This window comes from Pseudochaenichthys georgianus, chromosome 12 (assembly GCF_902827115.2).
Source record: "Pseudochaenichthys georgianus chromosome 12, fPseGeo1.2, whole genome shotgun sequence".
NCBI lineage: Eukaryota > Metazoa > Chordata > Actinopteri > Perciformes > Channichthyidae > Pseudochaenichthys > Pseudochaenichthys georgianus.
In genome coordinates, this window is record NC_047514.1 from 13,530,952 (window position 1) to 13,558,573 (window position 27,622).

At 40.8% G+C, this 27,622-nt stretch overlaps 1 protein-coding gene across 1 annotated transcript in view; it reads left to right on the plus strand.

Annotated features, from left to right (window-relative positions):
* The window catches only part of LOC117455932 (dymeclin-like), a 42,727-nt gene that overhangs the window by 14,206 nt on the left and 899 nt on the right, over positions 1 to 27,622 (plus strand). Inside the window, 10 exon segments of the mRNA XM_071204991.1 lie at positions 3,125 to 3,310; positions 3,436 to 3,613; positions 5,718 to 5,772; positions 5,775 to 5,822; positions 5,824 to 5,847; positions 5,995 to 6,054; positions 6,056 to 6,102; positions 6,300 to 6,401; positions 10,491 to 10,590; positions 24,827 to 25,009. Coding sequence (XP_071061092.1) covers positions 3,125 to 3,310; positions 3,436 to 3,613; positions 5,718 to 5,772; positions 5,775 to 5,822; positions 5,824 to 5,847; positions 5,995 to 6,054; positions 6,056 to 6,102; positions 6,300 to 6,401; positions 10,491 to 10,590; positions 24,827 to 25,009 — 983 coding nt within the window.

A 27,622-nucleotide genomic window follows, 5' to 3' on the forward strand; every position in this document is an offset into this window, starting at 1 on the left:
CACATGAAGTACTTTAGCGATGTTTAAGGACAGTACGGTAATTATAGTAACCCAATAAACAGTGTAATAACAGCAGCATCATTAAGGCCCCCCACTGGAGCGTGTGCGCGCGTGTGTGTGCGTGTGTGTGCGTGTGTGATGAATCACGATTTGGTGCGGGGTTATGTTCAGGTGAATTGGATGTCAGGGGGAATATGTGTCTCCAGAAGGGATTGTTTACAGCCTGCGTCTGAATATTTGGAAAGACATTGCAGATATTTGATTGTGTGATGATATTTCATTTGATATGTAAGCCATCAGTCATGTTTAATAGTCCAGTTCATTATGTAAAGCAACACACAGCCTTCTGTCCCTAAACCCAGGCTTTTTTCTTCTGTTGCAAAGACTTAAACTATGGACTTGCTTTTGTGCCTATTTCAATGGTTATTAAGAAGTATTTAATATTATATAGTTGATATTGCATGGAGACCAGGAGAGATGTGTCCGTCATAAAGGCTTTTTAGAGATGAAAAAGATACATTTCTTAGGTTGTGGATACAGGCTCACTAAACTAAGACTTTGTGGGTGCAGTTGAGTGTGTGTGTCTCACAGAAAGATGCCTTTGCTGCCCTCCAGTCCTGAAGCCCAGATTTCTCTAATTTAAGCGTGCCAGCCTCCTTGTCCGTGAATGACCTTCTCTTTTCCTCACTCTTCCCTTTCCTCTTCATCACGTTGGCCTCCTCCTTTTTGTTTTCCACTGGGCGGCTGGCCAGGGCCGGAGCAGGCCTTTGCAGCGTAGCATTATTGGGTTTATGTGGTGGGCAGGGAGACAGGCAGTGCGAGCCGAGCCAGATGGATAACAAACAGCACCCTCTAAGGTAAAATAGAGTAGAGCCCTGTGAATGTGTGTGTGAGAGTAAGTGTGTGTTCGAGAGTGCAGGAAATGTGGCTGCCAGACCGGGCTCTCTGACACGGCTGGGCTAGTCACTGTGGTGCCAGAGATGAGATGAACAGCACTCCGTCATAACTTGGCCCTCTCTTTTCAAGATAGTGTATCGTGTATGGAGAGAGGAAGGCAGATAGACTGACAACTGATGTAATTTCTCATTTAGGGATTTATTTTTGTTGTGGCTGCAGATTATTGATTATCTTCTTAAATAAAAAAAATCGTTCCACTTTGAGCAACAGTTGCATACACACTTCAAATCAAAAAACAGTGATGGACTGTTAGGATCGTGTACATTTCGAGGCAAACCAAAGTGCAAACCACGGATGTTACCAATAATTGACCACAGTCACAAGTTGACGAAAGGAAACTCTGAGGCAGAGCAAGTATTTTGTCATGCATAATTGATGAACAACCAGTCAAACTTTTTAAACAGTCACAAGTTGTTCCTTTGTTCTGTCTGCTTCCTTTCAAAACTGTACACAAAGAGGACACTGGGATGTGACCTCCCATTATATCCTTGAGTTAATATTGTAATGTATAACTATGTGAGTGTACGTGAGGAATTTCACCCCTATAATGTTTTGAGCTAATGTCTTTTTGTTTGACTCACACTGTTGATTCAGTCACCAATTGCACTGAGTGTGTCATAGTTAGATCAGGATGACTTTACTCGAACACCAAGAAGAGTGTGTGCAAGTTCAGATATACTGATATGCTGTTCCATGCTGTTCCATACTGCTCCACTAGATGGCAACAAATGTACTTGGCTTCACCTCAAATTCCCACTCCCACTGTGTTGGTAGGTGCTTTCTGTGTGGCTAGACGTGCAGGAGCCACAGACTGTCATTTGTGTTCTCGGTGTTCGTGCTTCTCGTGCTTCCCGTGACGCCTGAAAGCACCAGCACTTCTGCAGGAAATTCAGCTGCTTCTCATCCCCCAACGAGAGAAAAAATGAACCCTACTCCAGTTGGCCAGTAGTTCCAGTTTCTCTTTGTTCTGTGGCGCCGTCTATGTTGTTTCAAATTTCAGGTGCTGCAAACTGTGGTGTGTGACTCCATTGTGCACAGCCTGGCCTTGATTACATGAGTCTGACTGCACATGCTCGTTTGCATTCGACTCCTCATGAAGCGTAAATCAGTTAATGGCTGAAGAGCTGCAAGTAATACTAAAATGCTTTCTATAAAAAGTTGGACATTCACAACCTGACTGCACTTCATCACTGAGGACTGCCAAGATGCATCCATCAGTCTGTTGTTCTGACACAGAGAGCTTTGGTTCTCGTTTCTAAGTCTTAGAAATCCTACCTGGGTATCACACAGTGTTTGATAAACAAGAACATTGCATTTTTTCTGTGCTTAAAGCAGCTTGAATTAAATTAATAATATCATTGTTATTGCAAAACTCTTCCCGCCATCTGAGGTCTCACCTAGCCCGACTGTGGATACACACCCCTTTTTTGACCTGGAGGAAATCACAGAGGTTGAGGTCAAAACTATAATCTTAGGGTTACGAGGTCCTAAGGCTAGGGATGCAGATGATTTCGACACCAACTTTATAAAGACACATATCGACAGTCTAATAAAACCAATTAGTTTGCTAGTAAATCAATCGATCAGCAAGAGGGAAGTTCCGTCGTCCTGGAAAGTGGCCACGGTGACACCGATTTTTTTAATCTGGGGATAAGGCAATGATGTCCAATTACAGACCAATCAGCATCCTCCCCTGTGTCTCTAGATAGCTAAGAAATGGGTGTCAAAACTAATCGCCAAACATTTAGACAAAGGTTTCGCTCCACTCCACCCAATGCAGTTTGGTTTCTGTGCTCACCACTCCACTGAGACAGCTAACTGTGTCTTTGTGGAAAAGGTTAAATGTATGTGGACACAAGCCCATATGTAGGTGGCATTGGGATATATTATTTAAAAAAAAAAAATAATATATATATATATTTTTTAAAACATCTTTAATTACAGGGGGGGCGGAGCGCCCCTCCAAGACAATGGTAGGGGAAACACTGGCCTTTAATGTAATACACACTGGAAAAAACACACACAAAATTGCAAAAATCCATGAACTCACCAGAAATTAAAGTCATTTATAACTAAAAAGCATTTGGAGAGTAAAAAAAACATGTTTTTCTCTATATTATTATAGGAAATATTTTTATCGGTGCACCATTTATGTGTCTGTCTTCAGGTGGGTTATGGAGTGTCTTCACATTGGGAGGGGCTGGCAACAAAGCCGGTGTAGACCAGGAACACAACCCCCTACCACTGTCCAATCAGAGCCTCCTGTTACTGCTGGTGCTCGCCAATCTGACAGACGGGCCCGACTGGCCAAACCCCTACCGCCAGGCCATCACATGTTTCAGAAACACACAAGGTATAAATCTGTTGGTTTTACTTTAGTTTTTATTCGAGTATTTAATGTGTATTACATATACCAGGTGTTAATGAACGAATGTGATAACATTATCATCCTGACAATATTGACTTCTCCACATGCAGACACGTCTTCGATGTCTGCTGAGCAACCTCACACCTTCCAGATCAATTTCAACAGTCTGTACACAGCGTTGTGTGAGCAGCAGCGCTCTGACCAGGCCACTCTTCTACTGTACACCCTTCTTCACCAGAATGCAAACATGAGGACGTACATGCTCTCCAGGACTGACATGGACAATCTGGGGGTAGAATGACAATGAAGACCGTTTGATAATAATGCGCTGCAATAATGACGGGTTTTTGTAGGCCAACCTTGAAGAGAACATACATAGCCCTGGTTCTTTTAAAAAAAAAAGACAATAGATTATTTCTATTCAATTTGGGATTATTAAAGAAAATAAACTCTATGGCCAGAAAAATGTATGATACTAACATGCTTTGTTCAACAAGATAATGTCTGAAAATGAACACTGCTTTAATTATTTTATTATGCCTATATAAATCGTCAGAAGTAAAAAGCTAACAATAGGCTGTAAATTATTACACAAAGGTGGATAACTTAAACACCACCACTGAGGAGATGGCTGTTTTTGGCAAGATGGCGTCTCCAACAAACCCTGTATTCTCATTTTTGCCATCCTTCTCCATGTAAAAGCTTAAACTCACAACAGGATTACTTTTGTATTTTGTGTCATAGTGAAACCCTAAAACGCATTGAAATCTCTTAGGCTTGTGTTAACCACAAACCTACATTCAATTAGATATCTAACCTAAAACCTAATTATATTTTCATGTTGTAGTTTATGGAAATAGCTAGTAGCAAAGAACACTCGGTGTGTTTGGCAATCCTCAAACAAAAGACATTATGCAGTCCTTCCTACACACATGGGTATGGCCATGAAATTGTTTCATCTTGGACCAAATGCTATGGCTTGGAAAGCAGGGAGGATGTATACAGTGGCAGCTGGTGCTATCCGGTCCATGTGGGACAGTGCCAGTTATTCCTTACAGCCGAGTGAATGTACTGAGGCATTTAGTCAATGAAAATCATTCTGTAGACCAGCATGTCAGATGGTATCATGTATGAACATTGTAGACATTCATGTGGAGGCTTTTCGTGCAGTGCAACACTAAATTATTTGATTTAATTAGAAAGCGGTTTGAAAAAGTAGTCTGTTAAGCATTGCAACAAAAGCTTCATGGCAATCGGCAAACACATGCAGCAAATACTTTTAATAGATTATCATATTCTAAAAGAACGCAGGTCAATTAAATGAATGTATGTCTATCAGCATGACCTTTCTGTGTTATTTCTCATTTATAGCTGCTATTATAAAATGTTACCATTAGCATGTCTAGATTGAGTTTATTATGTAGGGGGCTACTAATGAGTCTAGCAATAACAAAGCACGGCGGCGTAATGAGCTAACGCCTGCATCTGTGAGGGTTCATCGCTCAGCATGCTATCTACTAACTGCTTTCACTCTGACAATATGAGTCTGAGTAGACAATCTTTTGCCACTGTTGACGTTAGCGGATTACTTTTACATCTGTTCTGCATATCTCAATATACAATCTGCCTCTGCCTATAGTGAAGCAGCCATGAATAGTAAATAATGTAAATATCTTCTCAATGGGCATCTGCAGTGCTGCTTTTACTGTTTTTTTATCTCTCCTTTATTTGACATGTCTATATTTCTGTATTTATATATTGCTGTTTTCTACTTTTTACTTATGCTTGTATACAGGACTCTAGATTTTGACTTGATACTAGCACTTCTATAGTAAACACACTTTAATTATAAACAAATGCTTGTTGAATTGAAGACAAATGAAACTAAATTACTTACCATAGAAAGAATACAAAGGCTCAATACTGAAAGAATAATAGCCACATGGTAAAGTGCAATTCTTTTTTTTTTTACTGTTATCTTCTTTTCCAACTAACTAAACTGATCCCTGAATGCAATATCGTGCCAAATTACATTGCATGACACATGTCGATATAAAACAAAACATATATTGTGCAGCCCTAGTAAAATATAATTGTATTTGACTTGTTGATGGATTCAACTTTAACAAAGCCCCCAGGCTAAACAACAAAAGCTCCCTTTCACTGAAAAGAAAACACAACGAATACCTTTTTTAATTGTGGCATTCTTTGCTTTGTAGAAAATGAATTCAGCTTTTTTAGTTGTTTCTTGTTGCAGGATTAATATTTATATTTGTGTCCCTTCAGGCTGTTTGCTTGTGGAATCTTGTAACAAGGATATAATGAATGTTTTTTCCTGCGACTACACCTACACATGCTCAGCTCTTCCTTCTGCTATCCATCTTACCTCTCAGGTGTTGCCCATCCTCGAGATCCTTTACCACGTGGAAAACAGAAATTCTCATCATGGTCTACATTGGCCCTCATTATCCTCCTCATCCTCACCGAGGACGACGCCCTTCAATCGCTCTGTCCATGAAGTGGTGGGTAGACACAACTGAATACACATTGTGTACATTCCATGCAATGTCACTGAAACCTTTCTTTACTTGCAATGGCGGGGAAAATTGTAAATAATTCCTGATGGATTCAAAAGTCATGTCTCATTTCTTTGTGTCTACCTCTCACAGGAATTGAAGAACATCACATGGTACACGGAGAGAACATTGACAGAGATCTCACTTGGCAGTTTTGCTCATTTTGGTGGTCATCCGCACCATCCAGTTCAACATGACCCGCCACAAGGGTGAGTTTAATACGGATTCATTCACACAGTTTCCAAACAGCCGTGCATTCAGAAACCAAATGGTAATTATTCACATCCACATCCTCCATATGGCTTTTGTTACCATGAAACTTCTGAAGATTGATACTACAGAGTAATTTGTTGCTTTGCAGTAACATTATTAACATGTTTATGTATGTTTGTGCATCCTCCGCAGGATAAGTACCTCCACACCAACTGTCTCGCTGCCCTTGCCAACATGTCAGCCCAGTTTCGTTGTCTCCACCAGTACGCTGCCCAGCGCATCATTAGGTGAGGACATACTGTACAATGAGTGGGACAGATGATGATATAATATGTTTATTTCTAGCTTTTCTTCTTCTTTTCTTCCATTTTATAATGACCTATTGTTTTTCTGGTTTGAAACAAAAAGTAAAGTTGATTAATTACTGAGTCTGAATCTTGACCGTCTTTATATCCTCCAACTAAGTGTGGGCGATATGCATAAAGTAATATAATTGATATCACAATACTATGCATATTTAACATGATAAATGAAGGAACTGTTAACGTATAAAATAACCAGAGCTGCATTTCTTCGGTTTATTTATTGGATTAAATGTCATATTATAGTCCCCTCAGTCACTAATGGCACATTTCCACTGCAGCGGGGTAGCCCCGTTTAAGCGTCCCTAAGCGTCTCGCTCAGGCCTCGTGCTGCCTCGCTGGCCGTCCGAGGCCGTGTCGCATTTCCATTACAGTTTAGGACCTGGGTAGCAGCGCAGTGTAGGCAGGGCGATCGGCTTTTTGGCAGGCTTTTTGGGCGGAGCGACGCTGGGTAAAACTGCAGTGGCGTCATCTTCAGTACAACAACTCACAAAACACACACAACATGGAGGATGTGGAAGCGATTGTTACTTGTTTCTTGCTGTGTATAAAAATGCTGCAAGCTTGCTTCTAGATATATATGCGACGCTAGGGATGATCTCGCGCGCGATCTTGTGACGATTCTCTCTGACCAATCAGCAGTCGAGATTGTTGACGTCACTAGTTCAGCCCTGGCCTGATAGAACCACGATTTTATGGGGCCGGAAAAGTACCCGCTAGCCGGTTGCTACGCTATATGGAAAGGCCACCAAAAACTGGCCTGGCCGCTTGAGGACGATTAAGGACGCTTAACGGGGCTACCCGCTGCAGTGGAAATGCGCCATTAGTCACAAGGATCCAATATTCCCTTTAAACAGTCTTGCTCTTTCACTTGAACGTTTCAATGGTTTAATACACCTAGGGGATGATAAAAAATACTACCACAGTATAAATGGTATGCCAAAGTTGCTGACTGTAGAGAAAATTGTCTCATATCATTGCCACATCTCTGACCTCTACTAACTCTAAACTGTGCTGAATGCGCTTTCCTTTATGGCTGAGAACTTGAATAAAAAGAGAAACTGGGTACTTAAATATATGAATCCGATAATCAAGTGGAAGAGTTGGCACACCATCAAAGACGTGAATGTGTTATGGCCAGAGGCCTTCCTCGGAGCATGAATATGGTTAAAGTCTGCCTAGAAAAGTGCTGTAGCACTGGAGTGAACTTCCTTTCTGACATTTTGTAGTTTTATGTACTGAAATCAGCAGCATACGTAGTGTATACCACACCTAACAAGCAAGTAGGACCTGACACAATCTTTATCTGTGTGAGCAAAGATACTTAAATATAAAAATAAATTGTCCCAAGACACGGATGGAAGTTTATATTTAAATGCAAGCACAGCACAGTGGCTGCCGCAGAAGAAGATAAGAGATGAAATATTGAGAGGGGGGGGGGGGGGTGTGCTTGTGTAACATAACACAACATTATGTAACACAAGGTAACTGAGGGGAAGGATTTGGGACGTGAGGAAGTGAATGACTTTATGGAATTGGTCCAAACTGCACACATCAAGTCATTCGTGAGTGTTTGTGAACTCCAGACGCACAGGAAGGAATGTTTCCTTCTTGAAGACGTGCACACATTCACACACACTCAAGGATTCTCTTATCTCGCTGCCAGTGTCTCTCTGCATATCTGTGATTCTCTGGTGTTTTGAGTCAGAGAAGAACTCTGTCTGTGAATGTGTACATGTCTATCCTGTGGTGATGTAGAGCAACTGACTCCATGTCTGATGATAATAATAATGATAATGAGTATGATGGCAAGGGCTGGGCTAAACTGGACGGCTTGATAAAGGGGAATTTCCTGCCAGGAATTTCCAAATGTCTGCCAGGCAGTGCTGAACTCTGCTCCATAATAGACTCTCGGAGAGAATCACAGTTGGTGTTGTTTATTTAGAGGCAAACAGTGGGTTTGAATTGCCTCCACCACCAGTGTGCATCTTTCCTTATTATTTACAATATATTCTCTCGGCACCAATATTCCCTTTGTGCTGCATTGCTCCTCTGTCCACAGTATCCACAGTCTCCTATGTCACCACAGATACTCATGTGTCCAATAAACCCATCAGATATTTTATTAATTGTATTATTCTAAAATATTTTTAGTATAAGTTTCCAGAGCCCAGTGTGACATCTTTAAAATAGCTTTTATGATCTGACCAACAGTCTAGAAGACATTTTTCCCCCCAATTTGTTAATAAAATAAATGATTTGCAGTCGCTCATGCCTTCAAATAAATGTGAGAACACGCATGTAGTCAGCTCGTAACCACCCACTGTGTGGGTCCGGATGCGGGTAATCCTTTGAACTGGTAAAGACAGAGCACCTGTACATCTCCAGTGTGTCAGTGGAGACCATGTCTGTCATTACTGCAGGCTCATAACTGATTTTGGGATCAGGCCAGCAGTGTTGAAGACTTTCTGTGTCGCTGATCCCCGGGCCGTGTCCGTCACTGCCTCTCCAAAAATGAGGGATGTAATTGTGGGCAAATGTCCCAGGTGGAACTTGCTCGGTGGTCTCATTTAGAATAAGAAAAACTGACTAGATAATACAACAGGTCCCATTAAGTAGTCATGGCTAATAGGACCTTTGACATTAGGTCTGTAGATAACAAGTAGACCTCCTCATAGCTGCTCAGATATCTCCATTCAGCCAATTAGCCTGCAGAAAGAATGCTTGTGTGTGTGTGTGTGTGTGTGTGTGTGTGTGTGTGTGTGTGTGTGTGTGTGTGTGTGGTGTGTGTGTGTGTGTGTGTGTGTGTGTGTGTGTGTGTGTGTGTGGTGTGTGTGTGTGTGTGTGTGTGTGGTGTGTGTGTGTGTGTGTGTGTGTGTGTGTGTTGTGTGTGTGTGTGTGTGTGTGTGTGTGTGTGTGTGTGTTGTGTGTGTGTGTGTGTGTGTGTGTGTGTGTGTGTGTGTGTGTGTGTGTGTGTGTGTGTGTGTGTGTGCTGTGTGTGGTGTGTGTGTGTGTGTGTGTGTGTGCACTGACAGATGGACAGGTGTAGCTTTATGGGGCTTAGCTGAGCTCTGCATCTGAATTTCCCTAGCCCTTTGCTGTCATTGAATTTCATCTATTCTGCCATTTTTTTTTCCCTTAATTGACACACAAATTAAACATTCGACGGCCTCGGGGCCTGGAAAGACTATTAAAAAGTTGTAATTAAAACAGAAGGTCACTAATAATTATGATAAACACTGCAATGAATACGATAGGAGACTCTGACAAGCAAGACTCAGTATTGTATTAAATAAGATGTAATAAAGAAGTCAACAAGATAAAATGTATTTTTAGACAAATCATATTGGTTTCTTGTATTATTTTGGCTACATGCGTGTTTGTGTTACCCACCTCATTGCTACCCAAGCATAAATAATATGCATAGTCTAGTCTTGATGTACTCTTGTCTGTGTACAGCAATCACATCCAATCATGCAGTCCCATGCAGACAACCATACACACACAATAAGGTTAAAGCAAGTCAGTTATCTTGTGGGTCAAAGGGCAGAACATCCACACACACGTACATGAAAAAAAGACGGGCAATTTTCAACAGAGTAAACAAGGCTGTGACCTACGCAGGCCTTAATATAGACGAGTTATTAAAAAACTAGTTCTGATTGTAAGCTGATGGTAAATTAAACAAGATGTTTAGTAATTGGAGACATCATTTTTGAAAATCTCTCCTGCCTTTTTCATGATTATGTTTGTCATTTCACAATAAATCATTATTCAGTATTTGAATGGCCTCATTTATAAAGCAAAACAGGCTGGTCTCTAATAATAATAATCTGTTTTTAATAAAGGCTTCTCTCCTCAGTTAAGCTGAGTAAAGGTCACTGTTGGAGTATTTACAGCACATTAATGACATGGTGCGGTGTGACGACTGTATTTGGTTTCTTTTGGTGAAGTGTATCATTCATCTGTCGATGCTGCTCCCACTCATGTGTTCCCTCTCCGTGTCTCCTGCAGTTTGTTTGCGCTGCTTTCAAAGAAGCACAACAAGGTCTTGGAGCAGGCGACGCAGTCTCTGAGAGGCAGACTGGGCGACGACACTGCCTTGCCCGACTATGTGAGTAACACACACACACAAATAGATAATGAAATAAAAGAATACATCGATATATCAAGTTGCTATCAACACTATTTCAATGTGCCTTGGCTTTAACACTGCAGGATGAATAGAACAATGTGAGTTTTAATATACTCCCAATAACATACAAAGATTTTAAGAGGGATTATACAAGATATCTAATCATTTATAGGCAACAAAATATATACTGACAATAGATTAAAATAAAAAGAAGTTAAAATAAAACTAAAATATGTTAATAGTTGAGATGGAACAAGACAGCCATTAATCTTAAATGGCTAAATAACAAGAGGATGCGATAAATGTAACGGTTATTGACAAATTGATTAAATTATTACTTGTTTTATTGTCAAGCATTTTAATCATTTGGTCTTAAGACTTAAAAAGGTTTATAAATTAATTTTTTAATTTTAATTTTCTTTCCAATCACTGATAACAGATTGAAATCTTGTCTTGAATAATTAATACAAGTTTTAACACGTTTCTACTTATTCGCCTTCTTGCTAATTGGAAAAGAAGATCGAGACGGCAAGCCTAATGCTTATGAAGGGGACTATTTATATTTTTTGTTTAAATTAAAGATCATTAAAACATCATTTGAATTGGAAAGCTTTAGAGGTGCTGGTCGGAAGACTTCAGTCTAATTTGAAGCTGAATTAACCAGTTGCTGGCTGAAGCTACATATTTAGAATACAGATGTGAAAGTCATATTGATTTTCTCAGCTGTTGTTTGGCAACACACTAATATTGAAACGGAACGATTGAAATCTTTACAGCACCACATTAGTAAATAAGAGGTTGGCTTTAACTAATATACATTCAAACTGATGTTGTCCCAATGCAGTCGTGATCAATGGATCTTGTTTGGACAACACACCTGACCACTGGGTACCCTCTGTTTATTATTGACTCTATAACTGTCTGTGTTTGTGTTCAGGCACGTCTGCCTTCAGGTTTGTCTGTACACGTCGCAGTCTGGCTGTCTCATTAGATTAGCTCGGTCCGAGATAAGTGTGTGTGTGCGTAAACATATTTGTGTTAGTGTGTGTGTGTGTTTGGGGTTAGGAGATGTATTAGGAGGTCCCCATAGATGCCCCTAGGTCTTGTGGAAACGTGAGTGTATTTGAGTGCTTCTTCAACCATGTAGCTGCTGTCTGATGAGCCCCCCTTACAACCAGACAGCAATGCACAGACACACACACACACACACACACACACACACACACACACACACACACACACACACACACACACACACACACACACACACACACACACACCCATAAAAACATATCAAATGCAATTATTCAGCTTTGTTTTGATGCGTCCTCCCTTCAGGGCTTCTTTTAATGCTCTGTTTTATTCACACACACGTGCATAAATGTCCACAACATATGACAACAAATGTAAAAGAATGACATAAAGAGAGTTAGGTTTGCCTTGCTTATATCTTCTCCGTTAAATATATCCGTCCAGCCTGCTGTTTCCATAGGAGAGTGCACTCAAGAGTGAATTTAATAATAGTGACAACAAATGAGACAAATGCACGCACACACACCGAGAGGTCAGACTACACGGTGTTGCTGCTTTTGGTAGACTTCAAGTGTGTTGCTCAATGGCGTGTGTTGCTCAATGGCATGTGTCACATTTTCAGTTGGATTATTTCATGGGAATTTTACAATAAGGTTTTTCTTTTCCAAGAACAGTGTCTGAAATCCTGTCTGGGTCATAGCCTATTAAGAAAGAACTGGTCCATTTTCCTGATACCGCTGTTATCTTTGAGCTTAGACTATATTAACTTAATGTGACATTGGTTCCCATAGAATACTGTTTACAGCTGTATTGACATCTCATGAATATAAAGAACATATTGTATTGTTTGTCTTCTGAGCATCTGCACACATTTACCCACTTCACTAACAGACTAAACTAAGATGGTGAACCTGCTCAACATGTTAGCATTGTCTATGTGTGGGTGTAAGGATGCTAAAATTAGCATTAACCTTAAAATGCCACTGCGAAGAATTAAAGTATGGCATATTAAGAGGGTTTCAAATGAAAACCTTATCAAAAGGGCTGCTACTAAGAATGTTTTATTATTTTTATCTCCAGAACCCAACATGACATATTAAGATAGCTTTCTTTATCATACATAGTAATATCCCTTTCTGATGAGATCCTTTCATAAAAGACTTAAATAAACTGCAGGGTAATGGTTCAGTTCTGTTGATTCTTTAACACGGTATTATTTATTTTCTGCAGATACTGTGTCAGGATGTTCATGCTGTGCAATTTGTGTATATATACGCTGTTAAGGACTTGGACTGTTGTTGCATTTGTTGAAGCAAATAGCTAACTAATTTGTTTAGATCAACGAAAGAATGAGATTGGAGATGAAAAATAAACAGCTATTTAACTGTTACAACGGAAGTAGGAAAGGAAGCTTATTGAAGTTATGGTTGATCGTGTCATCTAAAACAAGCTAAACAATAGCTGAGCATTTATTTCACCAATAAGCAAACTAAAACCTTATGCATGGCTTTCCCTATCTGGCCAGTTATAATGACCTCAGACACCGTCTACTGTCCATCATCGGTATAGAGATGTGACATCTAAAACAAGTTGTTTTCTCCATCTCTGGCCCTCCTTTCCCTCTTCAGATGTCTTGGATGTGGCGGTGTAATTGAAAGCAGGCTGCTCGGCTGTTCTTCACAAACTCGCATCTTAACTTGGGAGGTTTAGGGAACTATAGGGAGAGATAAAGAGGAGCAGAACATGAGGAGAAAATAAGAACAATAGAGAGAGGAGAAGTAAAGCAGCAGCAGCAGGAGAGGAGATGAGGGCGGGTTTGAAGAGAGAGAGGGCGGGCTTGTGATGGGCATCTGGAAACAATGTAATTTGGCTGAGTCTGGCTCTGGAGAGAGAACTAATGTTTGTTTAATGTGGGATTGTCCTGGACATGTAATTGCTCTCTTTTACGAGGAAGAGACTGAGAGGAGGATATGAAAAAACGTCAACAAATGCTCTAAGCTGCGGGTTAAAGCTGGGGGGCTGTCAGCGTATGTGTTAACGTCTCCCGCTTTTTTCTCTGTCCCCCCTTCATTTTACTCCCTCTTGATGTCTGCCTCTTGGTCTCTCTCATATATACGTATACACACACAGAACCCCCGCCCCCCCGTCCCTGAATGTGTATGTGCTGCTGTGTCTGGTTAGTGTCATGGAGGAAAGAGTGAAGGGTAAGGGCCTCTTTCAGCCCCAGGGGGACAGCCAGAGGCTCCCAGTCCAAGCAGGGCAGCTCTCTCGGGGGGGCCCCACAATTGCTCTCTGCACCTCTGATTGCACATGGTTTCTTGCCCTTTGAGATATGTGCAGTGACATGCAGTATGTGCTTGTACCCACAAATGTGTATGAAAATAAGTATGGGGCTGTGTTGCGTTGCGTTGTGTGTCACTGTTTATGCTCCCAGCCAGTGGTAATGTTACTTCTGTGCCTCTTTGTGTGTTTACTGCTGCACATTTCTGGGAACACACACACACACACACACACACACACACACACACACACACACACACACACACACACACACACACACACACACACACACACACACACACACACACACACACACACACACACACACACACACACACACACACACACACACACACACACACACACACACACACACACACACACACACACACACACACACACACACACACACACACACACACACACACACACACACACACACACACACACACACAGAAAGAAAGCCAGAAGCATGTTGGACCACCCTGTCTGTGTTTATGTACGCTGGTTGAGTCACAATCTGTGATCTCTTTTTAATAGCCAGAGTCGACACATGCATTAGCTTAGTAGCACCCTTCCCTTTGTTTAGGGAAAAAACAGAGCCCCAAGATATAATAACAGATAATAAACATTATGCCTACTGTTTGTTATCAGGTTTTTTCAGGAATTTGCCACTTTCATGTTAGGCTACAAAACAGTTTTGCAAAATCCACAGGCTTTCTTCCCCAGTCATCCTGACACTCTTGAAAGTGGATTAATGTACCATCATCAGACAATCTTGTTTTTAGGGTGCATTCTTTCTTGCCTTGCCTACAGGTGTTTTGCATTGTCAGTAGATGACTCAAAGTCAAACATAGTCATACCCACCAGTAAATAAATGCTGCCTTCAAAGTCCCATTAAGAGCCAGACCAATATATTGCCCAGCACACCCATTTTTTTACATCTTAGTCATAACGTTTTGTTGTTTCTTTATTCTAAGTCTATTCACAAATCTGTCAACAAACAAATCAACAATCTATCAAATATTTTTGTTAATGTCAAAGTATAAACGTAATTGTATACGTAATACATTGTTTATAACACGTGATAATGTAGTTATAAGCAGCTACAAATACATTTGAACAGTTACATGTACGTGATTTGTAAAAAATAAATAATGAGATCTATATATATATATCTTCTTCTATAAATACATGTTATTAATAATATTACAACAAATGTATTATCTGTCCATACAGCAGCCCCCATTTGATGCCCATAGGAGGAGTAGTCATCAATGAATACATTACTAAACACTACTGCTACAACAACTACATTATAGTTATATGTAAACCCTTTTAATGTTGTGTGTAGTGCTTATAAATGCAAAACATATTTTTCATTGCTGGAAAACTTTATAGAGAATGTATTACTATATATCATAAGAAAGTGTTTCTCACTTCCAGTCTGCCTGTCCATACTCCATGTCCTCTCCTGATCTTTCTTCCCTCTGAATTGTTCAGTGTAGGCTTCAACTACTGCTACTTATTAGTCTTGGGATAGTTAAATATGGGAGTTTTAATCACCTGGCCTCACCCTTCTCTCTCTTCCTTTGAATTCCACCGTGCTGATGGAGACTCTAGCAGAACATTGTGTGCAGGGGCAGAGATCAGTGTCTCCCTTCATGCATGGTTTACATGGTAGGGAATGATTGACTGAAGTACGAATGATGCTGTCACATTTCTTATAGTCTTTTGATGTAGAACCAATTCCCCCCACACGACTGATGTACATTCTCATAAAGCTTTCCCTGAAATCAGAGGTTACAGTGCGCACACACACACACACACAGTGCTTCTTGTCATTCTACGTGGAAATACCCAGAGGTGGGAGAAGAAGAGAGAAAAGGGGACGGTAAAGGGCGCCTATGCATTTAACTTTTCAGTCTTGCAGTGAAGCATGAGGAGGATTAATAACTAGGTTGTCACATCAGGTTCTTCTGAATTGATGTTGTAAGAAGTAGCAAAAAAACTGGTATTTTTCCCTCTTTTTTGAATTCATTGCTGTTTCTATCTAAAACAGATCTTAGTCACTCATAGACAATGAGAGCTGTCAGTACAAGGTGGGTTTTGATCCTACACCTGTGAAAGTGTTATCGATGTGCGCGATTTCTTCTCCGTTTTGCCTGCGTTGATCATCACATTCCCCCGCCCTGGTAGATCTTGTAACACAAACTCCATATTTCTCTTACTGCAATGAAAGATACATTTCTTGCTGCCTTTTTTTAAATTCCAAAGTAGCAAAATACTTTCTCTTCTACATTCTGTGTCTGATATAGGCCTAGAGACACTCCGTGATCAAATTTGACTACCTGAATTATATTTTATTGTATCTAGGCAACACACCAACAATTATGCAGTAAAATGGGGTTTAATGAAGCCATGGTTCTCCCTTTTTAAAAATAAAACATGCACGGTTTAAGAACCAATTCTTTAGTTGTTTTTAGAAAGGTTAACACTGAATACAATGTTTTATAATGAGGTCGAGCTTCACACATGATATGCTACCTCTAAGACGGATGCCACCCTTTATGTTGCTTATTATGTTCTCTTTTCAGTTTCAATATAATGTCCCCTAGTGTTCCTCTCATTAAAGGAATGGTCCACTCATTAGATAATTAATCAAAACTTCAATATTTAGTGAAACGTTATGTTTAAACCATACCCTGAAGAAATCAGCGATATTCCCCGGTAAATAATGATTTTATAGCTCTTTTTTTATCAAGACCTGTATATTCCGTCTGGCCGCCGCCATGTTTGCCATTTTCAGTAGTCACGTGATGGTCGTGACGTCATCCATGCGTTCACTTTGTCAACACACGGAAATATGGTGGAGTATTTCAGTTCGGACTCGTCAGCAGAGGAACAAGTTTTGACCAATGTGAAGAGATTGGATGGGGGAATTCATCCATACATATCAGTATGACAATACGACACCCTCTGTCCTAAGACCCTCACATCGTACAAGGAAAAACTTCCGAAGAAAACCCACAGTTTAAAGGGAACATGGGAGAAACCTCAGGGAGAGCAACAGAGGAGGGATCCCTCTCCCAGGACGGACAGACGTGCAATAGATGCCGTGTGTAAATTGAAAAGATAATACATTTGCAACATAGGTACAGTGATGTACCTGAACGCGTTCAATGAACGATCGTTCATGAACGCGTTCATATTTTGGGCGAACGTGAACTGAACGTACTGTATTTTCCGCTAGATGAACGTAATTGAGAACGCGTTCATTCTCAGCGCTGTATAACGGCGTTCAAAAGTGCGTTCATTCTCAGCACTGTATTATAACGGCGTTCAAAAGTGTGCCAGATTTCATATGCCTTTCAGCCGAAAACCCAGTTAAAACACACCGTAAACAGGATTCAAATAATGCGGAAAACCACCCAATCTGGCAACAGCAAGCTGCCTGTGACGCGCGCCTGTCACCCCTGGCTGTCGCACTATAATATACGTCATCAGACTCCTCACAACAAACAATGTGGAACCGCGGAACCGGCAAGCATTGAATGAATGAATTAGTATGGACGAAGCCGAGAGCAGCTGGAGCAGCACTCGCTCAGAGTGAGACTCTACGGCAGGGGTGGTGAACCTCCGGCCTCCGGGCCGTATACGGCCCGCGAGACAATTTGGTACGGCCCTCGAGGTAATTTATAAACACACGCAAAGAATAAAAAAATGAAAGAAATCTAGACCGCAAAAAAATTAAACAAGCTAGTGCCTGTTTTTCCTGGCCAAGGTCAGGGTCCTTGAACACAACACGAGCCTAACGTGTCATCACGTGGTATATGTCTCGACTGACAGGGGTGCAGTTCTGACTGAGAGCACCAGAACGCCACTCCAGCACTTCAGTAATTGCAGTACCGATAAGTCCATACACATGCCGCAGTTTCTGCGTGTCTGTGTCTTTAGTTGAAAGCCCAGTGGCGATCTGCTCATCTGTCATACTGCTCAGACAGTCAATAACTGTGTTGTTATCATTAGCATCTGGTTAGCTAGCTATGCTAACGAATATAAGAAGCTTTGTCTACAACCAGTGAGGTAAAGGCACATCTTTATATGATCATTATAGTTATAAAAAAAACAAGAGAATAAAGTAAACAGGTATAAAATACTATATGACAGTTATTAATAAAGAAGAATACAGTTTGAAAGGGGAGTGATTTGTCAAATATCCATAAATTAAAAGAAAATCTGCTTACAGTTGTGTTTGGGTGTTGAGAGATGTGTCCATAGATCTCCTAATGTTGCTCTCAAAGTGCAAACAATCTTGCCAGGGGAGCATGCCCCCCGGACCCCCCTAGAGGAGGTTAGGTCCCCCCCACTTAAATCATGTTCACATGGATAGGAAACTAAATACATTTGCACACATCTTGTGTCCATATCTTTCTGTGTTGGTGGTCACCCCACACCCTGCACGTGCATGCATATGCGAGTCATGGTGAGATATCTGGACTAAGAGGTTGCTTTTCTTTGCACAGCATGAAATGAATGAGCTGTGATTTTAGTTTTTTTAAGCAGAGGTCAATAACTTGTACGGCCCTCTGAGGATATTGTAAACATTGAAATGGCCCATTAACATCGTACAGGAGACAAATAATAGCTCGCAGCAACTTATTGAAAAAAGAACTATGAACTATAAATTAGTTCATTTTTGAAACCATGAACTTTAGTTCAACATTTTGAATTATGAACTATGAACTGAACTAGTTCATTTTAAAATGTGTGAACTGTGAACTGAACTAGTTCATGTAGAAAGTGAACTTTCCCAACACTGCATAGGTAGTCCAAATGTTTGGAAATGCATGTGTGTATAATGGGAAGATGATATAAGATACTATATGTATGCATGTAGTACCACCCTTGCTAGCGATTCCCTCTCTAGTTTAGCATACTCAGCTTCGTTGTCCCTGGCCATAGAATCACGATTTTATGGGGCCGGAAAAAACTGGGGTAAAATGTCAATATCCTGCTGAGAGCTGACTTACTGACTCCCCTATTTCGTCTCTTATCTTCCCCAAATGTCTTCCTCACCTGCCTAATGAAGATGCTTCAAGACCTAGTTGTGACTTAACTTGTTAGCGTGTCTCTTTTCATATCCTTCAGCCTCTAATCTTCTTTTCTCCTTTGCTCTGAGTCCTTCTGTGTTTATTCTTGGGCAGTAGGAGTGCCACCCCATGCAGGCAGCAGGTGTTCTGGGGTCTTAATGATTGTCTGCTTTCCAAATGATAATGAGGGCAGTCCCGCTGTGCCCTGGTCTTTTCTGATTGAGGCGCAGCAAAACAGAGCGCAGCTAGCATCCGATCAATTAGTCGGGCCCACCTTTCTGCCAGGGTGCTGTTGCAGCTGTTACCGTCACCCTTTTTACATTATTACTCGCGTCATCATTGACATCACGGCCGCTTTGCCCCCCTGCTGTTACTGCTAGCCAAGTCTCCGAGAGGTAGTGTGCCAATTTAATCTGTTAATAAGGCGTCTGTCTGCAGATTTGGCTGGACTTCCCCACCGCACAGACAGCGATGCAGCGATTGTCCAACACATTCTTTCCTAAACAGAGACAGACACATTGCATTGTTGATGTTGTAGTACCGTCTTTTGCTTCATTCTGTGTGTGTGTGTTTGTGAAACAAAGGATGTTTTGTCAGGCTATGTGGAAATAATAGGCACAATACTACACAAAATGGTCTGATTATGACATGGCCGTAAGCAGGTCAGACAATGACCCATTTAAAAAAAACTTCCAAAAGACGGGGCTGCTCAGCCAGTCTGACCCTCGCTGTCTGTCGACGTGGTGCTTTTTCTTCTCTTCATGCTTTCCCTCATCTACTTTTCTTATTAAAACCTTTCCTGTTCTTGCCTGTTATCATATCGCATCAACGATTAAAAAGGTGCAAATATTCTCTTTATTTCCATTTTAAAGCTTTGTGTTCTGTGAAAACATCCGTCTCTTAGGCGTGGCTTTTAACTCACTGTGTGTATCTGTCTGTGTTAATCTCCATATCCTTGTCTTTGTCAGTGCTCTTTCTTAATATGTCTGGTTTGTCTGCCCTGCAACAGCCTGCAGTGAGCAGCATGGCCAGCCAGGGAATCACTAAGCTATTGGTTTAATGATTCCAGCTCCTACTTTACAGGGATTTACATGTCTGTGTCTCTAAACCCTGCCCACACACACGAACATGCATAAAAAAACATGATTGGGTATGATAGACGGCTAGACACAAACACATTCAGATTGTGAAGTGCGGGCAATGTCCTTCCCAGCCACTGATTGCATCTACAAACTCTATCATTTTCTTTGTCAAACAGATTGCAAAGGTCAAACATACCTGCAGACAAAACACATTTGTGCCAAACATTTAGAAGAATTAGCAGCAGAATCAGACGGATGGAAACACACACACACAAACACAAACACAAACACACACAGGCGTATTCACAGTCTTCCAGTCTTTCCGGTTTGTATAAATGGTGAAACGAGTACAATGGGGGCAGGATCATTGAGACTAATGATACAGCTCATGTCTGAGGCCTGTGTTTTCCTGGGTGGAGAGAAGACATTAAATAGCAGCGTGAGTGGCTGTGACTAAATGACAATGCAGCAGGCTGGAAAAAAGTACATGGCTGGAGGAGAAGGAGCACACAAGTGGAGGAGGAGGGAAGGGAAAAACTGAGGAAGGGGAGCGAGAAAAGAAAAGAAAGGCTGTTATGGTTTCATGCAGTCAAACACGTGTTAGGTGCTTTTCGGCTGTCTCGCAGATGCATTTTTGGGAAAAACAAGTGCACGAGAACATAGTGGGAAGTGGATGAGGAGGAGCCAAAATATTTAAATCCTGTCTGGGTTTCAAGTAGACCATGGACCTCTTAATCTCATCCACTTGACAAACATACACACTGGGCCAGGCAGACGTCTAGCTAGCCTATTTTCATGTGACCTGAATTCCCAGTGTGGCATTTCTTTCCCTGCCAGGCTAATCTCATTAAGCTGGGTGCAGAGCTAAAGAACAAACACACTCTGCATCCCTTACTCCCACTCTGCCTTCCTCTCCTCCTTTTGTCTCCTCCTCATCGCATTCACTTTCTCCATCAAGCCCCCCTACTCACTTCTTCTATGCCTCCATTTGTGTTGCTGTCTTCCTTCCTCTACCTCCTCTTCCTCCCACTCGTATCTGTCGCTGCTTTCTGTCTAATTACAGCCTGCCACAGCAGAACCGAGTGGAGCCGCTCTAGCTAGGCAGAGGAGTCGAGCCCAGAGAGCCAGCTCTGCCTCCAGACGCACAATCAATCCTCATTATAGCCGGCTCTCCTGCCTCCACTTGCCTCTTCACGTCTGCCTGTTAAAGTGCCGCACATCTTCGTCCGACGGCCTGCGGAAATCGATGCAGTACATTATCGCATCCGTGTGGCAAGCCTGATTCATGGTCGACGCACAAGAGAATACAGTTATTTATAATCATCCTTATCCCCCTGGCTACTTTAAGGAGGTGAATTTGAATGAGTGTGCATGAGTGTGCGTAGTATGCTTATGTGTGGCTCTAGCAAAGAAAAAAAGGCCACACGGTAAGCAAAGTTATTTATAAGATAAGGACTTCATTCCAAAGCAGGGCACCAAAGACGTAATGTAAAATGCAACCACATGCAGTTCTGTTGCAGATGGTTAGCCCAGATTGAAGCTGGAATCTCATCTTCCAATCAGCTTGCTGTTGCAGTCTGGCTGAGCTGCTGTTTTGAATCTGGTCTTAGCTGGTATTAGCAAATTCTTGGTCAAAACAGGTCGCCATCAGAACAATGATGTTTGTCATGAACATGAATCCTTAAGGATAAGTCTCATAAAGAGAACATAAAGTCTTATGGTCTTTTGTATGAAAGTTGTCTCACAGTGCATAGGAAACTAGCTTTTTAACCATAAAGCTTTACTGATTTATACATCTACACATTAAAGATTAAACTGGCTTGCTCAGCACCTCATTCTAATGTATTTTACAGGAATTTCAATACTTCCAAGGGAATACACTTCTCTCATTTCAAGCCTGAAATTGAGGCAGGATGTAACCCCAGAGGAAGTTGCTGATGAGTACTGTCTAAGGCGAGGTTTCCTGTAAAGCATAGATAGATGTGAAGTTTGGTCTTTAGTGGTCAATTACGTTTTTAAGAATGGATTTATGGATTTCACAATCATGCAGTTATAAAGTAAAAGAGTTGTGCAGTTGTTGTTGTTTTGTTATATATTGAGCAATAGCCACAACTTAATCGATATAACACAGATATTGCATATTTTTGGAATAACTGAAGAGTAGTATTGTGTTAGTGTGCGTTTGTGCGTAAGTTGATGTCCACACACTGCAGGAAAGCTATGCATCAGCACTGAACTATCACCGCGTAGAGGCAGGGTAAAGAGGCAGTCATGTATAATTGCTCTTTAAATATATTTGTTTTATAGAAAACATCATGTCCTCTTGTGAGTGGACTCTAATGTAGGAAGGCAAAACAAAGATATGTATTTTTGAGTAATACATTTGCCTTTATTGCAATGACAAGTCAAAATGTCGTCTGTGAAAAAGCAAACATTGTTGTCCAGTCCATTCTAACGAGAGCACTCATTGTGTATGGCAAATAACTTTTAAAAAGTGCCTCCATAATACATTTTGGTGCCCACCATTGGTTCATAGACTTCCATATGAAGTACTTGTATTGCGTTTAGTTTTACATTATGCATTAGATGCAGTAGGCCGGATTATTACAGATGCGTTGATATTAGGGTAAACAGAAATGCCCAAATACAGTATCTTGAGGAAAGAATTCAACCATTTGAAGTCGATTTTTCAAATGTAAAGTTGCCTGTTCAGGGTATATCTAGGGTAGTAGTCTTAAGGCAGTCATGTAAAAAATTGTTTAACTTTATGTAAAAGGGGGATTTGGTTTAAATATCGTCATCAGATTAACTCCGAAGCATACACTCGCCCATGCTATTCCTGGTAATCGTATAGACGCAGGGTCAGGGTTAGAGAATCTTTTCCGTGTGTGTTACAGTGTTGGTCCTTCTACCATCGGACTTACTTGTTAGTGCACCGTGGCATTAGGCTAAGCTACTTTGAATGTTCTTGACTCCTGCATTCTCTTAGTCTGTATTTTTGTCTCAGCTTCGGCTTAGCTGTTGTGCTTTTGCTTTGTACCGCCAACATAGATATACAGTTTATAGATTAGATCAATCTCAGTTCAAAAAAGCTTCAAAGCAGTTAGTGGCCACGTTTTTAAATGCTGTTAACTCTTGTAGGGCAATCATATTTATTTGCTTTCCTTTTGGCAAATGAAAAACAACAAACCATGCTACATTCATTTAGCCAGCAGTGTTTGTTTTCATTATGATGAAGCGTGTTACTATTCATTGTTTTGTATTTTTTAGGTTTGCATCATCTAGGGAGCTTATCTATATAATGCCATCAGTACATGGCAGTGCTTGTCCCGCCTTTGTCACAACCCGGGAAATCATACATCATCTCTTGAGCTCTATTCGCCAATTCATTGCTACGAGGTTTTATCTTTTTAAAGATTATTCATTTTCCCACAGTCTCTCAGCCGTTTCCTCTCTACCCCACAATGGACAAAGCCGTGCGGGACGTTATCTCGTCATGGTGGCGTCTGTCTATCTGTCTGTCTGTCTGTGTAGACAGATTATTGTGAGCACAGTAACTAAAGAACAATGTATGAAAGAATCTCTGTTCTTAACAGCAGGTTCCCCAAGTCAAGCAGATAGTTTGATTAGATTTGATCATGTTGCTTACATTTCCACAATACTCAGTAAACAGATTTCCTGGGAACTACCAACAATTCTTAGAGTAGTCATATAGGGCTGATGGTCAACTATTTTAAATGCTATAACTAGTGGTGCAATGGTTAAAGGTTTTATAACAGCGTTTTGAACTTCCCAAATGGGGGTTTACCTTATTGAATGGCTGTATTGGACTGCTTAAGATTGTTTAGGCACTAATAAACTGGTAACCCTAATGTATTAGTGGGATTTTTGCTTACACTACATTTATTTTAAGAGGACTTCCATCTATCTACATTTCTTCACAGATACACTGAGTTCCAAATAACCAAGACCCAGATATTGCCTGATTCTAAATCTACAAAGGGGCGGCACAATATACAATATAATTAAATATGCATTTTCTTAAATAAATATATAAATAAATCAGATATTTAAGTTTACTCTGTAATTCTTGCTGCCTTGGATATACAGCTAAAGTTACATTGCTGGCTAAATAAATGCACAAAATATATAAATGACTTCCCCAAATGTATTGGAAAATATTGCAATATTGCAAAGTTTCCAGTTTTTGTCCTTTACATGAGCGTGGTTTTGACCGTCTCATTTATCACAAAACATCAAGCTTTTTCTTCAAGAAAGCTATTATGCCTTAAATATATATTAAATATACATTTGAATACCAATTTGAAAAACGTTGTGATGCTTTGTATCTGTATTTTCTTTATTATTATGATTATGTGTTGTATTTGTGTGATGAACTTTGTAAATAAGTTATCAACTTTCCCTCTGTTGTTCCCACACCTATCTGCTCCCAAACTGTCACCTGTCACTTACGGACGGTTGACTTTGCCCGAGGAGGAAACGCAGTGTGACATGACCTGATCTGTGACTCACAATGTCACCTATCTCCCCACCCCCTAAGACATTGGCTGTCAACTTTGATCCTTTTCTTCCTCCTTGCCATTTCTTCCACCTCTCGTTCCCCCCTGCTGATCAATCTATCAGGAAGCAATCATTTAAAAACACCATTATAAGTGAAACCATTGTAGTGGCAAACCAATTAACCTTTACATCCTCCTCTCCCCGCAGGCCCAGGACCTGAACGTGATTGAGGAGGTGATCCGCATGATGCTGGAAATCATCAACTCTTGCTTGAGCAACTCTCTACACCACAACCCCAACCTGGTGTACGCGCTGCTCTACAAGAGGGAGCTCTTTGAGCAGTTCAGGACACATCCATCCTTCCAGGACATCATGCAGAACCTGGACACGGTCAGTCCTAGTTTTCACTCAAAATGTCAGAAGTGAATTTGGAGAAGCTTGAGAGTGATTTTTCTTCATGGCTGATTTGTGGTAATTATTCCATAGATCAAGGTTATACAGATTTCCCCTGAATGTCTCGGTCTGAAGGGAAAGTTTCAAAAAGCCCAGTAGCGCTGGAACATATGCGAACTGCTTCGTTAACATGGTGTACAGCGCGCTGAATCCTGTGAGATGAAGTAGTATTGATGAATTAATCAGTCCCCTTGTGTCGAGAGGCTGTCTGTCAAATATGCATTGAGTGTTGGGGGAGGAAGAAACGGTGTGAGAGAAAGCTGTCATTCATGGTTGTCATAAAGAAGAGGAAAGGAAGCTTTGGTGTGTATGAGCATGTGTGTGAGGGATGGGGGATGCTGCATACATAGCCATGCGGGTTTTGCTGTTATCCATAAGTATGAGGGAAGCATGCTATCTCGAATCCCTCTGTTAAGTCAGCCTCCCTAAGGCTATCCTCCGAAGCCTTCCCTGCGCTTGCAAATCTGTGTGTGTGAGGATGAGATTCAGGATGAGGGGTTGCTTTTTTGCTCCTCTAAATTAACCCCATATGGGAGGCCTTCAGAGTTAATAAAGAGATTAGTATTAGATACACATACACACACACGCACACACACACAAACACACACACACACACGCGCACACGCACACGCACACACACACACACACACACGCACACACAGAGGGCTCCCAGGGTGTGTTTGAATTCTCTAAAGCAATCACAGAGCAGAGAAAACATTGCCTGTAGATGCGTTTTTCACTGTTGGTTTGACAAAAAAAGGAGCATTAAAAAGAATCTGTAATACCTAGAGTTTTTTAATGATGAAATATCAAACATTTCTCAGGGGAAGAATCCGGCACAGCAGTGGAAACGTAAAAATACAGTTTCCTTGATCTCTTGTTTGGGCTTAAACCCAGAAGGCATCAGATAATGTGAGCTCCAGTGAAGTGTTCTTTTTAAGTGGGATGAAACACGCTCCAACCCTATGGTGAATTTGTTGAACAACTATAAATGTATATACTTTCTGAGTTTGTAGCCTTCAGGCATATTAGCCGATCGCATGTTCACAGCCTTTTTCAATTTGGTTTGGAGGTTTTTCACTCTTTGAAAGCATATTTTATGCAGTTTTATAGATCTGTTTACAATGATTCTTAATCAGTCTTGTCACTTAAATTTAAATATACATAGCTCTGCATCCCTGCATAGTATAGACGTATTTTTGGTGTTAGCTGTTGCAAAATCAGCTAAATGTTGTCTCAAATGAAACAGCTATGTATTTCTTACTAAGTTTCGAGTCTGTAACCGTGTTACTGTGTACAGACTGAAGCCCTCTACATGTCGCACAATGACACTTTGTTATAACTTAGATCCCCACATTGCTCCCAGTGTCATCATATAGGGTGTGGCTGCTGCAACATCGATGTGACGGCTCTGAACAGCGGGATTATAAGTGTCAACGAGCTTCATGGCGGAAACAGGATTGATATTAAGCCTCAATGAGATCAAAATGGCATGAGTTCCTGTGTGTTAAGAACCAGGAACAGGATTTAATGGTGAAGGATTTAGACTGGAAGTGGAGTGTAGATTTTTATAAATATATACCAGCTAAGATTCTTTTTAAACAAAAGAATAAACAAACGGACATTTATTTTATTTTAATCGTTTATTTGGCAGGGACAATGCACAGTAATAAACACTTAAAACATTCAAATGTATCAAGCGTAACAGTGCCAGAATTAGCTTTCAGCTCATTTCCATCCGCAGTCCCTCACATTTTCATTTCATTTCAAACCTTTATTTATCCAGATTGGTCCCATTGAGATCATAGATCTCTTTTTCAAGGGAGACCTGCAGAATAAAACATTTAAGAAGATTACATGTTACAAACATAGCAAAAACAAAATCCATGGTATGCAAAAAGAGCAAGAGTAGCATACATAAGTATTTACCACATGGCAGGACAATATAGCAGCAACGACATATAAAGTGCAAGAGAAGATAAAAGTGCTACATAAAGTGCAAGAGGAGATACCCCTGTGTTAAAGTGCATTTAGCGGTGATTGCACGTCTGTTTGTTTCTCAACCATTCTTTGAGTTGACCTTTGAAGCTATTGAGTGGGACAATCCCGTATCTCAGTTGGGAGGCTATTCCACAATGAGCTGCCTTTAATGGAGAGGACATTTTGTCCAAAAGTGGTCCGTCTGCGGTGGACCTCACAGTCTCCTCTGGTTTCTGACCTAGTGCAGCGTCCAGTGTGTTTTCTGTGGATGAATTCTCCTAAAGGAGGGGGGGCAGTCCATGTAAACATTTATAAAAAAGCACATACTTTTAAAAGACTTTAAATTGTTTTTCAAGAATGGTATGAATAAGGCTTTCTGTCAAACACCTTGATAGCCCTCTTGTGCAGCTGTTCTATTGGTTTCAGGTTTGTGGCACAAGCAAACGACCAGTTTGTAAAACAGTATTCAATGTGGGATAGAATCATACAGTGGAGGTATGACTTTGCAGCATTGGCAGTTAAGAAATGTCTAATTTGTTTAACATTTTGCAAGTTGAATTTTTAATAGTA